The sequence below is a fragment of the Onychomys torridus genome, chromosome 3 (genome assembly GCF_903995425.1).
Source record: "Onychomys torridus chromosome 3, mOncTor1.1, whole genome shotgun sequence".
NCBI lineage: Eukaryota > Metazoa > Chordata > Mammalia > Rodentia > Cricetidae > Onychomys > Onychomys torridus.
Genome location: NC_050445.1, coordinates 110,139,182 through 110,155,754, shown reverse-complemented (window position 1 = coordinate 110,155,754; position 16,573 = coordinate 110,139,182). Strand labels below are relative to the sequence as shown.

The following is a 16,573-nucleotide window of genomic DNA, read 5'->3' as shown; positions in this document are numbered from 1 at the left end:
AGGGATCTGACACCCTCTTCTGGCTTCCAAGGTCCATGTGGCATATACACACATACTTAAATAAAGAATATTTTAAAAGATTTGCTATAGTAGTGCAGACTTCAGACAGTGCATCATTTTCACCTCAAATACTCAAATATAATCTCCAAGTGTTCAGAACATTCTTTTTTTTTTTTTTTTTTTTTTTTGGTTTTTCGAGATAGGGTTTCTCTGTGTAGCTTTGTGCCTTTCCTGGAACTTGCTTGTAGACCAGGCTGGCCTCGAACTCACAAAGATCCACCTGGCTCTGCCTCCCGAGTGCTGGGATTAAAGGCGTGCATCACCGCCGCCCAACCAGAACATTCTTTTTATTTAGATTTACATAAAATACAATACCATTATTGTCTCTATAATAGCTTATTAATGTCATCTAATACCCAGTCCTATTTTTAAATTTCTCACAATATATGAAAAATACCATTTTATGAAAGGTTTAAATAAAGAACAAAAACTTACTGCATTTGACTTATATATCTTCTAAGTTTCTTTTTTGGTTGTTGTTGAAAATTGTGTGTGTGTGTGTGTGTGTGTGTGTGTGTGTGTGTGTGTGTGATTCCTCAAGTACCTTCCATCTTTTGAGAGAGGGTCCCTTACTGGCCTCGAACTTTGCCAAGTAGCCAGACTAACCAGGCAGGGAGCTCCAGTGATCTGCCTGTCTCTGCCTTCCATCTCATAAGCACTAGAATTATAAGAATGCTCCATTATGTCTGCAGCATCTCCAGCTTTTTACATGGGTTCTGGGGGACCGAACTCAGGTCCTCACTCTGTAGACCAGGCTGGCCTGGAACTCACAGAGATCTGCCTCCTTAGTGTTGGGATTAAAGGTGTGTGCCACCACCACTTCCCAGAAAGTCTCTTCTAACTCACAATGAAAGCCTCATTCTCTAAGTTAGTTACTTAAAACTGTACGCTTACAAAATGAAGGCAAGTTGATTTTAATCTGGCTTCTTTCAAACTTTTAAGTGCTCTGGGGCGTGTGTATCGTGGGTATGTATTGGCTCAACACTCCAGTTGGGGAGGTCAGAATCAGCCAGTCAGTTTACTAAGAAGGCATTCTGCCTTATTTACTGAAGTAGTTAATGAGACTTTAGAGACACCGGCCTCTAGATTTATGCGGGCTTAAAAGCCTCCCTGCTCCCTGCTGTAGAATGCAATGATGGTATTGGATGTGCACATTCAGTAATAAGAATGTATACCAGGCATCATTTTAGAAATGCATTCAAGCAATTTACTCCAGTTGGTGGTAGTGGGCAGTAGTGGGGTTTTCTGGGTTGGTAGCTAAAAACCTAACACCCAACACTTCGGCTCATTCTTCTGCTTCCATGTCCCTCCTGTTTGGAAATCATTCTTTTATTCCTGCTAACAGGAATTTGCCTTCCTCTTCTATTTCTTTGCCCGTCATACTCAACTGCCATGGGCTGAGTGGCTGCCATGTGCTAGATGTATTGGACTTGAACCCACAGAATCCTCACCATTTTCTAAAGGCGAGACCCCAGAGAATCTAGCTGCTGCAGGCCACTGGGCTCTGAAGGCCAAACTCTTGCCAGTGCCTACTCTGAAAAGCAAGCACCGGCCATTAAGTCATGTAATGGAGGTAGAAGTCAATGCCAAGAAGTCCATGCTGTATTTATAGCTAGAGCGGTACCTGCTCCATGAAATCCCCCGCAGACATAGAGCTTGCCATCCACGACACCTGCATTAGTGGAATTGGTTCGCAGTGAGAGGAGGGGACTTGGCATAGGTGGGCCTTCCCTCCAGAAGTCTCCATCAGGGTTGTAGATCTCCACCACATCAAGGCATTTCCGAACCTGTCCCTTGTCGCGGCCCACACAGCCAATTCCACCTAAGAGAATGAAGCACAAAAATGGGGTGTTTGGTATTGTGGAATATTATTTTAAAGTGTGTTGCATTTTTTCCTACTGCTTTTGTTAACAATGAAAAAATGTATTACATTTGTTTGATTAAATAAATTAACCTGTGAGCAGGAGGCTGAGTCAGCAAGCAGCTAACAGGAAGTAGTAGGGAGGAACCACGTATAGCGGGAATCCTTAAGAAGGATGGTTGGGTTTTTTGGAAGAAGCAAAGGGAGAAGGTTAGCTACTTGCTATTCAGCCTCTCTGAGCAGGCAGAATTCCATCTCAACTTTTGAATCGTGAGTTCTTTAGAGGGATAGAGATCTAGATAAAGTTTCCCTGAAAGAGTTGGTGCCTGAGGGAACAGAATTCCCTCAGGTTGTTGCTGGTAATGGTGGAGCTGCAGTCTCTGATTAGGCAGCTGCAGTTAACAACAGTTTGGGAGAAGCCTCACAGTGGACATCCTCCCCTCCTAGTGTGATTGGCAGCACAGGCTCGCTGGCCTTAACTTCTCTGTGTCACCTATTTCAAAGGTAATTTCTATGTGACAGCAATGTCTTCTGACAGCAATATCATCCGTGTGTTTCACGGACAAGTTTAATGTCACTATAGTGCAGTATTTCCCGTCACTTAGATGTAAGATTCATTCCGAGTAGACCCTGCAATGTTGGTTCACATAATGAGCACTCCCTTTCCAGTAAGAATATTGGTTGAATGGCTGGGACACCACCTCATTGAGAGCCATGGTTTCACTGACGTAGTTATCCAGGACTATCTTTGCCATGCCTCATCACTGCAAACTGGCCTCTTGTCTGCATTTGCATGGATACTTTTCCATTTGAAAAGAAGGGCTCTGGTAAATTTCAGGTTTGAGATTAAAGGAAGAATGTCATTGGGGATGGGGCATGTCCCTGGGGGTGGCCTTTGAGAGTTCCAAGACCTGTACCATTCTTCAGCTTTGCTCTCAGCTTCCTGTTTGTAGTTCAAGATGTGAGCTCTTAGCTTATTGCTCCAGTCACCATGCCAGCCTGCTTTTCCTCCATGGTAATGGACTCTTATCTCTTTGGAATGGTAAGCCAAAATAAACCCCTCCTTCTGTAAGTGGTATTTTATCTCAGCAACAGAAAATTAACTAAGACACCTCCTAAGTCCCAAGACAAAAGGATTTAAATGTGAGGGTCATGGTTCTTGACCTACAGGCAGCTCCTGACACTGAGGCAGATTCCCTGGAAGAAGGGACAGTCTCGAGGTGAAATTGTTCTCATCACTACCCCATTCCATTTATACCCACTGCTGATATTTGTAAACCATGAAAGGACTGTAAAGTGTTGGCCTTGGCTACACCAGCTCTCGGGGAGGATGGTCAACTCAAAACTAAGAAATGCTTATGACCTTTATGATAGACTCCACTTGCTGAGAAGTTGCTCACAGTCTCCTCTCTTCCTCACTGCTGCTTAGACTCTACTGTTCGCTGAATCAGTCAGGCAGCATCTTCATCACCATTTGTGTCTCTTTGTCTTGTACTCTGACCCCACCTTCAGCACCACCCTCGGGTCCTGACATATCATGTGTCTGGAATGAATGAATGAGTAAGATATGTTCCTTCCCCATGTTCTCTCTGCCATTCTTTCCACACTGTATTTATTCCCTGTCTGTCCTGGTACTGTAAGCTCACGGAGGGCAAAGGTCACATCCTCCTAACTGGGCCTTCCACACAGTACTCAATGAATTCAGGGATGGGAGCTGTGTGCTTCTCCATAAATGGGTCTTAAGTTCTGAAGGTGATAAAAGACTGGAGTCGTCCCCTCTTTGCTGATGTCACCTGACCAGTTCTCTTAGCAGGAACCCAGAGGCTGATGATATGAACTTATCTGCTAAGACATATAATTTAGCCCACTATGAAGCCGAGTCTGAGCTGCTGTGTTTTGAAGGAGGGGACACACTGGCCTCAGCATAGCTCTGTGTTCAGGGGCAGGCCTACTTTCAGTGTGACACTGTGGTAGTGGGACACTTTTTTGTTTTTTGTTTTTTTTGAGACAGGGTTTCTCTGTGTAGCTTTGTGCCTTTCCTGTAGATCAGGCTGGCCTCGAACTCACAGAGATCCGCCTGCCTCTGCCTCCTGAGTGCTGGGATTACAGGCGTGCGCCACCACCGCCCGGCTGTGGGACCCTTCTTAGTGTAGAGAAAACACAACTTCCTACTATTGGACAAGAAGTCATACAGAAGAGGGTTTATCTGTGAGAGGCAGGAGACATGCTCTGGTGCTGGCAAAACTGGTGTTGCAACCACGTTAGGCCAGTAAATGAAGCAAGCAGTCTGGATGGAAGTCACCAGGAGTCAGGCTGTGGCACCCAGAGCACCAGCCTCTCAATTCTAACTCCACAGAAAGGCCCCTTAGGGAAGCTCCCCAATGTGGCACAAGCGGTGTGGGTGTCATTCTTGATTGTCTGAGATAATGAGAGTGCCTGTCACCTTTGCTCTGCTAGCAAGTGCATTTAATTACTACATTCAAAACTAACCTTGTGCAATGTGCCCATTCTTTTTGGTGAGCAGATGGTTCACTTGCTCTGCCCCATCCCTGGGTGACCCGAGCTTACTGTGTGCTCTGTTTCTGTCCTGGCTGTGAAGCCTGGACTCATTCTCTATGTCAGTGGGTGTAATTTCACCTCAAGCACACTCCATTAGCAGCAGGCTTAATGAGCTTAGACTGAAGGTGAATCTTGATTAGATAAATAATCAAATAAAGGCCTGATCTTTATTAATAAGTCAGCACCGGCTCTACAAGCACAACCTTTTGATGAGAGGAAGCCTAGGGTGTGATCTGCAGCTGCAGAATGTCAATAAGTCAGCTCAGTGGCTTTAATCTCTGTGCTGCCAGAATTTCCGAGCATGACATTCCTTCACTCAAAAGCGAGCAAATGAACAGAAATTACCTTCATAGATCATGCCCAAATGCACCCCACATGCAAAATATCTACCTAGATTATTCGGGTGTGGGAGGGGGAAGAAAATTACAACTTGCCACTCTTTCTTCATTTTATTCGCACAAAGATAAAGATTCCTTCTTCTGATGTTGGGCTATGATCGGTTCTTTCATTTCTGGTGGTGTGTGGAAGTCAGCTTGTCCTCCTACAGAGAGCCTGGCAGACAGCTGGCTGAAGGCTGTCTTGGACTTGCCATCCCGTTGCCCATGAATACAGTCCATACCCTTGCCCTCTGGGGCAGCCTCAAGGTGGCAGGCTTATTCTACCCTGCTCTGGGCTCGATCCAAAGCAGGAGAAGGATTTCATTAATGTTTATGACAAACTCCCAAAGTTGCTTGCATTGCTAAATTAGGCTTGGGGGTGGGGCACTGACTGTGTGTGGTGGTGGGGCACCCATGTGCCATGGCGAAAGCATGTGGACCTTTAGAAACAGATCCTGGTTCACATTCTTGTAGCACTACCTGATAGCCAAATGCAGTTGACTGACTTAATTGTTCTAAGACTCCATTACTCTCACCTGTAAACTAAGGATAATAATGCCAATTGCACAAAATGTGGCAAGGATCAAACTGCTCTCAGATAATAACCGCAGAAAGGAGAAAGCAAGGAGGAACTCAGAGCACTCATGGGTATCACCAAGGGAATTTTCTTTTACATATTTCCTCTTGTATACTGCATTGAAGCAACACGGCACACATGTGGCTGGTGCTCAGATGACGATTATTTCTTCATGTTCTGTGGGGTTTTAGCACACCAGTGTTCTCTGAAATTGTTGAGAGCTTGTGATTACTCTCAATTGAATTTTTATGTGTACAGTTGCTGGCTTATTGATATAGGATCAAATACTCCTAGATATTTCTTTTCAACTTGGGTAGAGGGAATCAGGTCAAGACAGCCAAAAGCTGTGGTATTACATGCCTGTAATCCCAACACTTGGGAAGCTGAGGCAAGAGGATTGCCATGAGTTTGAGCCTAGCCTGGCTACATAATAAATATGAGGCCAGCCCAAATTACTTAGTGAGTTATCAATCCAGCCAGGGCTACAGAGTAAGGCTCTGTCTCAAAAAGCCAAAATCCATCAGGCATCAGATGTTCTCTCTGACCCCGAAGAGCCACTTAGCAGCCATAAGCATTTGAGCTGTAAGAACCGTGGGGAAGAAAGTTCGAGAAATCTTCAGCGTCTTGGAGTCAAAGCGGCCCACCTCTGAGCTGCCAGGCTTCTTTCTCCCAGGTGGATCTTAGCCCCTGTCTACTAATGGGATGCTTTTGACAATTTGCTTCATTCTCATGAAAGCTGTCAGCTCTCTGACCCTCCCCCTAAGTTATTTTAGAATTCTAGGTGTCAAGCCTAAAACCTTAAAAAAAATCAACTTGTCACTTTCTAAAGCCTAACAAAGGGACTCTTGGACATTTTCAGTAAAAAGTTCTTCCTTCCTCTTACCAAATTCTGGACAACACTAGGCATTGCTCACCAACAGTGTGCCTTAGGTTCAGAGAACTTGGGTTGGTGGTTCCCACACATTTCTCAGCAAGCTGAGAATGTTAACAATCTGCTTTGCATTTTATTTGCTACTCAAGCAGAATACCACAACCCACTATCCCCCAAAAAACCAAAATCCCAGAAAAAAAAAAAACCAGCAGAAAGACCGAGTTTCATGTATTAGAGCTTGATTTTGGAGAGAAAACCCCCGCATATTTGAACTGTTTTGTGCCTTCTAAGTCGAAGGTGAATAGACAGTTCTAGAATGACACAACCGAGAAAAATAAGAAAAAGAAAGTAAGAACACAGAAAGCCCTGGAGCGGAACCACTGGGGCCACGTGAGCGGCTGTGAAGTCCCGTCCCAGTGGACGGTGAGCAACCCTAGGCTGTCGTTCAAGCCGGCACTGGGCAGCGGTGTTTCTAGTCACACCTGGGCACTTCAGAGCCTGAGTTCATCTTTCCTTGTCTCTTCCCATGCTGTGCCAGTGTGTACTGCAGGGCCTCCAAAGGCCTGAGGGTTGTTGAGTCCCCAAGGAGAGAACAGCTCAGGATGGGGCTGGGACAGCAACTCTGAGCAAGTTTCCAACAAAACCAGTCTCGACCACAAGTGAGGCAACAGCCCCAGATGAATGGCACCATTATCCTCCACATCTTTCTTAGTCACCTGTTCTGTAGACACTGTCTATTTCCATATCTACTCCTTCCTCTGAAGGGGCACAAGGCTCTGGATAATGCAGGTCCTGCCCTCCTCACATGCCTGCCCCCCCAACCCCGTCCCCGTCCCTGTCCCCTGCACCTAAGTTAAGACAGTTCAACAGTTCCCCACAGAGTCAAGACCTTTCTCTCTGACCTTTTCTTGGGGTGCATTCTCTGACATTCCTTTCCCAGCTTGACATACTCCTGTGCCTTTAAGGCCTAGCTTGCCTATACCCTCCCAAAAAGTCATTCCTGTCTCCATACAGGATGCGACTTTGTCCCCTGAACAGAAATCAAGGTTCCTAGAAAAATGTGCTCTCTCTCTCTCCCTCCCTTCTTCCTTTCTGTCTATTAGATTAGACTACAAGCACCCTGAGGACAGAACTCCCAGTACTTTCTTCACTGAAATTGAGGTGAACACATGAATGGCAGTTTCCTCACCTTATCCCCAGGTCACCTGTTTCCCGATGACTAACTGTAGAGTGAGGCAAGTTCTAAGCCCCAAAGAACTCAGCACTTGGTACCTGGACAGCTGTAGAAGCAGACCACATGCAAATGAGACTGTGCTTCTCCTCCTCGGGCTTGCCTGCCTACCAGGATGACTAGCCTCTCCTGACTTGGGTTGGACCACCTAACAGGATACAGACCAAACCCCCACTATTACCTCTACAAAGATCTACCAATCAAATACATACCAGCTCAAAAGCATAGGGGGCACAAGGCAGAAGTCCTTCAAGGCATGGTGTGTACCTGTGTATTTCCTGAGGTGCCAAGCCTGATGTCTTTCTCTTAAATAGGGCTTGACAGAATTTGAAGAGAGAAGATTAGAGTGGGGGAGATGATCAGGAGGTGAAAGTATTAGATTTGTATACTGGAGGACCCGAGTTTAATTCTCAGAATCTACGTTAAGAAGCGGGATTTGTTTCTGTAATTTTAGGACTTCTACACGGAGGTGGGAGGCAGAGACAGGAGGATGCCTGGAAGCTCACAGGCCATCTAGCCTGGAGTGTGCAGTGCAGCAGAAGAAACAAGGAGACCCCAAGACAAAGTGGAAAGCAAGAACCAACTACTAAGAATTGTTTTCCACATACGTGCAGTGGAATACCTGAGTGCTCTAATACATACAAACCACACACACACACACACACACACACACACACACACACACACACACACACTATTAAAAATACTAACACCTGTATTCTACCCTTAGGGATTCTGAATGTATTATTTTTAATGTATTTATTTTACTTTCATGTGTATGAATGTTTTGCCTACATGTAAGTCTGTGCATCACATGTGTGCCTGGCATCTGCAGAGATCAGAAGAGGGCAGCAGATCCCCTGGAGCCAGAATTACAAGCAGTTTGTGAACTGACTGACCTGGGTGCTAAGAACTAAATTCCAGTGTTCTTGTACCATCTTTCCAGGCCTCAAAACCATTTATACTTCAAGCAATCTAAAATTTCCTGTGCCCAGTTTATACTTGTATCAAACATCAGGCAATAAGCAGCATCTGGTTTTCGTGTTTTGTCCCTACAACACTCAGAGTCTTCGTGGAGAGCACACACATAACACAGAGTGTTGGGGTTTTGTCCTATTAGACTATCACATCGCGATGAAATACAGAACCTTCAGGACATTAGTGGCAGACTCTACTGTAGCTAAGCTGCAGTCTAGGAGCCACATGCAAGTCTGGTCTTCTGAGTGCTGTTAAGGACACCTGATGAGAAAGGGTTAACATGATTTTAATGCTTAGCTGGAAACAACTTATTACTATGTACAAGCAAGGATGAGCCATTCACCCCAGCTGAGAGCCTCTTGGCCACAGAGGCTCTACACGCAGGACTTCTCTCGGAACAAAGAGGCACTGAGGATAACTTATTGACCCTCTGGCAACAGGAAAGTACATTTTCACCCCCATTCAGCATGAGTTTTATGAATGTCATTTTAAGCAAGGAAAACTTAAATATCGTGCAATCAGAGAAGATCATGCCAGGCCAGTGCTCACATCACTTGTCAGGACACTTTGACCAGATAATGGAGTGCACTGTGCTAGCTATGACAAGAAGCACTGTACTCATCCAGGTCTCTTCTAAACCAGCCCAGGGCTGGCCAATGCAGCACAAGTTTAGTAAACACTCTGAGTATATGTCACCTACACAGACAATCTCACAATATCTGTGTTCTCAAAGTTCAGCCCTATGACCATTCACTCCAGAACTGCCCAGCAACTCCCTACTATCAGGCTCCCAAAGACAGGTAGCTGCCAAGGACAGGAGCCAGGCACATGCCATTTTAAAGCACAGCCAAGGTAATTCACAATACACTTGTATTTTTAAAAAAATTGTCAAAAGAAAAGACAGTCTTGTTACATTGAAGTTTGGTGCTCTTATAAAATAATTCACCACTAAAGTGATCTTTGGAATGCATTTCCAGTAATAACATGGACCTTTTATGTAACAATTCCCTTCATTACTCTTTAATGGCATTCAAGCTGAGTCAGTTTCAGACAATGCTATTATATTTTCAGCAAGGCAATGAGGCACAGAATGGCTTCCTGAGGAACAACATTGATGGTTTGGGGCATTAGCTGTGTGGGAAGACTTGACATTGACCATCTCCCTCTCTACAAGGAAATGAAAAGCCTCTATTTAAGAAAATTGCCCAAAGCCCTCTAATCTGACTTTTAACAAGTTGAACTTTACAGGAAGGAAGATTAAGGCAGGATATAGACATGGGGAAATTCATGTTGGCACACAAATGTTTATCAAGTATCTGCCACATAAAGCCTGCCCTTAGGTAAGGGACGAAGAGATAAAGGACATGAGGTCTTTACTGTCTAAATGCCAAGAGCAGTGGCAGAGACAGGGGACCCTTGTGCTGTGGAGAACCAGTGGTCCATCTGACCAAGGGGTCACAAGCTGCTAGGAGGAGATGGATTTCTGCTGGACTCTGAGCTGCCCAGAAAAGAGGGTAGGGGACATATGTCCAGGGGAGGGCCCTGAAGCCAGGGCTGTTCCCGGGATTTCAGGGTGCAGCTGGAGAAGTGGGGGCTGCACAGTGTGCAGGGCTGCCTCGTGCAGGCCGAAGGCTTCTACAGGTGGCCTCTGCTCCCCACTTCCTGCATTCTGTGAAGTTAAGGTGGAGTCTGTACTCAATTTGACTTTTCATAGAAATCCAAAACACACACACACACACACACACACACACACACACACACACACACAAACACACACATAACACACACATATGCACCTTCATTTCAGGAGCAAGCACAGACTATTCAAAAGCATAATTAACAGTATGGGGTTTTTAAAGGTGCCTGCTTCTTTATCAGCCCACCATGTGCTTCTGTGCCCAGACAATCTCAGGGCATCTTAGTAGGAGCGTATAACTAACTTTTTTTTCCCTTTGAGAATAGTTTCACTAAGATTTTGACCATGGTTTCCCCTCCCCCAGCCCCTCTCAGAGCCTCCCCACCTCCTTACTCATCCAAATTTATGTTCTCTCTCTCTTTCAAAAAAAAAAAAAAAAAACCCACAAAACACAAAAGCAAACATCAGAACAAACGAACAAAAGACCAATAAGGAAAAAAAAAAGCTAAAACCAAAGTCTACAAACAAACAAACATAGAGTTCCTTTTGTGCCGGCCTACTGCTCCTGAGCTCAGGGCTTGCCCTGCAGTGGGGTGGATGCACTCAGTGAGCTTTCACTGGAGAGCTGCCTGCCTTCCTCCCTTGGTGCTGGGACCCCGTCTGCTTAAACCTGTGCAGGTCTGTGTGTGCTGCCAGTCTCGTACGTGCACCTGTCCTGTTGTGTCTGGAAGACTCTGCTCCTTGGAGTCATCTCCTTCTCGCTCTTCTCAGTCTCTGCTGCCTAGCTCCCCGGGCCCTGAGGGGAGGATGGGGGAGCTTGATGAAGACATCCCATTAAAGACTGAGTGCGCCAGTCTCTCACTCTGCAGTGTCCGGTGTGGGTCTCTGTGTTAGCTCTTGTCTACTGCAGGAAGTTCTTCTAGTGAGCACTGAGTGGGACACTGATCTATGGATATACAGCAGTATACAAGTAAGTTTTCATAACGTGGAGCCCAGAGTGTCCTATGTTTTAGATACTTTACTGGTATGAGCCTGAATTTAATTCACTTTCTACTTTGTTGTTCACAAAATGGGATTTAAACTTGGAAATAAGGAGCTCACATTTTCTATAGAAATAGGATACAGTAACCTGTTTTCTAGACATCTCTTGTAGAGTAAGCACTTAATGATCTATTAAAGTGAGCTTCCTCCTGCAAGTGAAAAAAAGGTTTTAAACTTCAAAATAAGGCATTTAAAATACACAGTGAAGGCAGCACCCACATTTGGTCTTTTCCAGATTGGGTCCCAGTGGCTCTGTCTGGCACACAGCACCATCACCACCACAATACTTCCAAAAATCCAGGCATGAGGAAACCCTCAGGAAGAAAGTCAAAGTGAAGATCAGGCTGTTTCAGCACCTGTATGTTTGGTGGGCATACATTTACTCATAAACCTCATATAGACTATTTAGATCAGCAGTTCTCAACCTGTGGGTTGCGATCCTTTTGAGGGTCAAACAAGCCTTTGTGGGGAGGTCACCTAAGACCATCAGAAATATCAGATATTTACACCATGATTAATAACAGTAGCAAAATTACTATTATAAAGTAGCAATGAAAATAATTTTATGGTTGGGGGGGGTCACCATAACATGAGGAACTGCATTAGGTTGCAGCATTAGGAAGGCAGAGAACCACTGGTTTAGATTATTTTACACTTCCCAGGAAGTCACCTATCAGAACCATCAATCATAGCACAGTAGAGCTGATAAAACACACATGGCATGGAGTCTCTCAAAGAAGTGAGCCATATTTCTATCTCTATGTGAAGAAGGCAATCTGTAGATGGTCAGGAAATAGATCTATGTGAAACTAATGCTTCTGCCCCTTGACTAGTTCAATATCATTCCAGAAGCTCTTTTCACCTAAATTCAAGGTTATCTGTAAGAACATGCTTTTCAAAAACAAACATTTCCTCAGTTAAAAAAATTAGTTCAAGCCGGGCAGTGGTAGTGAACACCTGCAATCCCAGCACTTGGGAGGCAGAGGCAGGCAGATCTCTGAGTCTGAGGCCAGCCTGGTCTACAGAGAAAATTCCAGGAAAGGCTCCAAAGCTACAGAGAAACCCTGTCTCAAAAAAAGAAAACAAACAAACAAACAAACAAACAAAAAAACGAAAAAAAAATTAGTGCAGATTTTAACTGAGGCTCAAATTAAGAATTGTTTACAATTGAAACCAAACCTTGGGCTGGGATAAGGGTCCGCACACAACTGTTGAAGGCTTTTGTCTTCAGTATCTGCAGCAAGAACATATTCTGCACAGTATTTTGAGTACTGACCATGGGAAAACGTAAGTGCACCACACAGGGCAGCAGGTAGTTCGAGAAGCAGGCAGAGGTAAGGTTCTCTAAGAAATGCCCCAGCACAGTGATGCCCCCTCAGGCGGCCAGACAGAGGTATCTGGGCTGATCACCATCAGGGCTCTAGTGCATGCTGGACCTCTTACTAAAGTGATAATAATTACTTTAACTATCACCTACCACACACTTACTATCCAGCACTTGACAGAATGTGCTCTCAAGTGTCAAGTCAAGTGACTTAATGTGTATTAGAGAAACAATCTTGGTAAGTGAGGTGGCCTGGACCCAGAAAGACATATGCAACATATTCTCTCTTAAGTTTGGATTCCTGTTCTGATTCTTGTGGTGTGAGTAGACACAAACCAGGCAAGGGCAAAAGGGACCAACATGGGCAGTGGAGGCACTGCCGTGAGGAGGATAATAGGACACAGGTGCTGTGAAGGAAGAAATTAAAAATGGCAGGGGGCTTTAACTAAGGAAGGGGAAGGGAAGAATACAGAGGGTCGGGAAGGGAGAAGGAATAAATAACACTACAGATGTTTGAAAAAGCCATGGGCAAACACATCACCTCCTATTTACGTAAAAATACACAGTACATAACAATCCTTCCAAGAGCCATAGACTATCTAACAAAATCCCTAGTGCCAAGTATAGGAAACCTCCCTTTGAATTGTTGGTTGGGATGTCCAAGAGTCTCCCAAAACAATACAGGCTATCACTGTTGTCCTTCAGAACTCATCGTGAAGATGCCATACACTTAGGGTGCTGGGCAGGGAAGAACCGGACTGGAACTGCCCTGGAAACCCCCTCACTTAGGACCAGCTCTCAGGGTCTCACAAGGTGCTATGCCAGCTGCCAAGGGAGAAAAGCAGTCAACCGTCCTATGCAGCTGTGACGAACTCTAGCAACCATGGCAATATATCCCCAGTGGTGCGACAGTGGCACTCAGGGGTCAGGAAGTCAGACTTCCAGACCGCTGCCCAGCACACAGAGGCCAACTGCGAAAAAGTAAAATTGTGTGTGTGTACCAGCGCCATGACAGAGACCTGAAACTCTGTTTTGTAACATTTGGGAGGGGTGTGTGTGTGTGTGTGTGTGTGTGTGTGTGTGTGTGTGTGTGTGTGTGTGTGTGTGTGTGTGTGTTATATGATCTCATGGCCTAATTTCATGTATAGTCTGTAGAGATACACAGTTGTCTGTAGTGCGATCTTGTGCATGTTGCATAGAATGCACAGAGAATCTTGCATGAGCACTGTAACAGCCACAAAAGATGACGAAACAGTAACTAGTATCAGAAGGAAGGATTGAGGACTGGGTTGTGGCTTGGTGGCAGAACACTTTCCTGGCATGAAGCAAGGCCTCAGGTTCCATCCCCAGCCCTAGACAGAACCTGGCACTTGCCTAGCAGTGTGAGGGTAAAGAACCATCCAGGTTATCTATGTCCTCTTAGTTCAGGGGATGAATAGTTTCATGATTCCACAGCCACGGACATTACTCATATGCAGAGGACAACATTTGCTGATCTCCCTCTCTCTCTCCCCTTCCCCTGTGTGTGTGTGTGTGTGTGTGTGTGTGTGTGTATGTATGTATATATATATACACACACATATATATGAAGTACAAATTAAAAAGGAAAAATAGATTATAAAAAAGTAGTGTTAGTCAGGCAGTGGTGGAGCACACCTGTAATCCCAGCACTTGGGAGGCAAAGGCAGTGGATCTCTGTGAGTTTGAGGCCAGCCTGGTCTACAGAGTGAGTTCTAGGACAGCCAGAGTGGTTGCACAGAGAACCTTGTCTTGAAAAACAAAAACAAAAACCAAATAATTAAAAACAAAAGGCAGTGTTGTGAAATACTCCTTTTGTACACTGTGAAGATATGTTGCTCTCATTGTTAATTAAAAGCTGATTGGCCAATGGCGAGGCAGGATTTTGGGGGCAGAGAGAATGCTGGGAAGAAGCTGGAGTACGAGAGGATAGCATGGGACTTGGAAGAAACAACACGGGAAGTTTATAGTGAGAGGACCAAGCAGACACCATAACAGGCTGCTCAGTCTTCTCTCAGAGATCAGGCTTCAATTTCAGTTTCCTGAGACTGAACAAGCAGTTCCTGAGTCACAAACAAAGGAAAATTAATCAATCTCCAACACCTCCTCCCCATTAGCAAGGATGAGGAGGCTTGATACATGCAGTATTAGGCCAGCCAGCCTCCACAGTCAGCAAATAACCACATAAGGACAAAGCCTGGGACTTGTCCAGGCCTGCCCCCAAATGGAAAACTATAGCCTTGACCAGCCCCTAACTAGCCTTAGCCAATTAGAACGTACTAGTACAATTGCCACTAGCTTAAGCCAATCATATCTAAAATGACCTAATTTCTCTAGGACTTCCCCATGGCTGTGCTTAAAAGAAGCCCACATGTCCCAATTGGGGTCTTTGCCATCTTGCCTTTGTGTGGGATGGCAGGCCCCAGCATGCTGGAATAATAAATGCTCTTGTTAATTGTATACATGGATGATGGTCTTTTGTGGGACTTCTCCAGGACCTTAACACATAGATGAGGTAAACAAGCCTTGGGGCAGCACTTAGATGATTAGAAATGGGTTAAATTAAGTTGTAAGAGCTGACTAGAGACAAGCCTAAGTTATCAGACGAGCATTTACAATTAGTAACAGGTCTCTGTGTGGTTATTTGGGAACTCTCTGGTGAGATAGAAAAGTCTGCCTACAAAGCAGACTTTAGCAAACTTGTTTTCTGGAGGTAGATAAAAAAGAAAGTAGTACAAAACTTGTTATTTCTATTTGTAAAGGGTTCAAACCTGAAATAAGAGTCTTAGAAAAAAAATACATTGGGAAAGAAAATTGCTGATTTAGAAGCATTTTCTTTTTTATTCTTTTTCTTTTTTTCTTTTCTTTCTTTCTTTCTTTTTTTTTTTTTTTTTTTTTTTTTTTTTCGAGACAGGGTTTCTCTGTGTAGCTTTGTGCCTTTCCTGGATCTCGCTCTGTAGACCAGGCTGGCCTTGAACTCACAGAGATCCACCTGCCTCTGCCTCCCAAGTGCTGGGATTACAGGCGTGTGCTACCACTGCCTGGCTAGAAGCATTTTCAAAGGCTCAGAAAGGCCCCAGAATTGGATGTATGCTCATTAAGGAGTACAATTTGGATCTGGAGTGTCCACCAAAGGCCCATGTCCTAACTGCATGTTGTCAGTATTGAGGGACTGTTGGGAGGTGGTGGAACCTTGAAGAAATGAAGCCTTGAGGCCTGGGGTTGACCTCAGTTTTCCCTGAGTCCACTCCTTAGCTCTGAAAAAAAAATTAAAGAAATGAAGCCTTGAAGAAGGAAGTTAGGCCATTGGAGGTCTACCATTGGTAGTACTGGTATTCTGGTCTCTGCCCTTCCCTCTCTGATTCCTGCTGCCACAAAGTGAATGGACTTCCTCTGCCATGTGCTCCTGCCATGAAGCACCATGAAGACACCGGCCTAGCAGCAAGGGGATCAAATAACCCCTCTGAAACTGTGAGCCAGAAAATCCTTTCTTCCTTTAGGTTAACCAACCACCTCTGGCAGTTGTCACAGTGATAGAAAGCTGACCAACACAGGGATCTTAAAGTGTGGTTCTCCAGATAATCCTTAGAAGCATTTGGTCCACAGGAAAACCACTATATGTAAAAGATAGCTGTCCATGGCAGACTAGAGAACAGGGTCTTCTAGAATCAGATTCACTTTTTAGATACTTAAAAAGATACCTCTCATGGTACTTTTCTCCTTAGTAGTTACTAAATGATGATGACCGTCTAACCTAGTAATCTGTTACCTAAACATTGGTTGTGTGGCTAATTTGGAATGTGGCATAGAGACATTTTACACCAATGTTAGCAATACTGATAAAATAGAATGTGAAATAAAATAAATAATAATAAAAATATAAAAAATAAATAAAATAAAAATACATAAAAATGTATGCTTGCATTGAGAGGAAGGATAAAATCTCCCTGGAATAGAATGGTGACCACTACAAGACCCAAAGACAAATATCAGAGGTCCCACTGCTTCACAGAGATCACACGCTTTTCTCTTTCTCTATG

At 44.5% G+C, this 16,573-nt stretch overlaps 1 protein-coding gene across 1 annotated transcript in view; it reads right to left on the bottom strand.

Annotated features, from left to right (window-relative positions):
• Window positions 1-16,573, bottom strand: part of Kbtbd12 (kelch repeat and BTB domain containing 12) — a 74,997-nt gene that overhangs the window by 32,210 nt on the left and 26,214 nt on the right. The window contains exon 5 of the mRNA XM_036180329.1: window positions 1,685-1,882. Within this exon, the coding sequence (XP_036036222.1) occupies window positions 1,685-1,882 (198 nt within the window). The remainder of the gene's footprint in view (window positions 1-1,684; window positions 1,883-16,573) is intronic.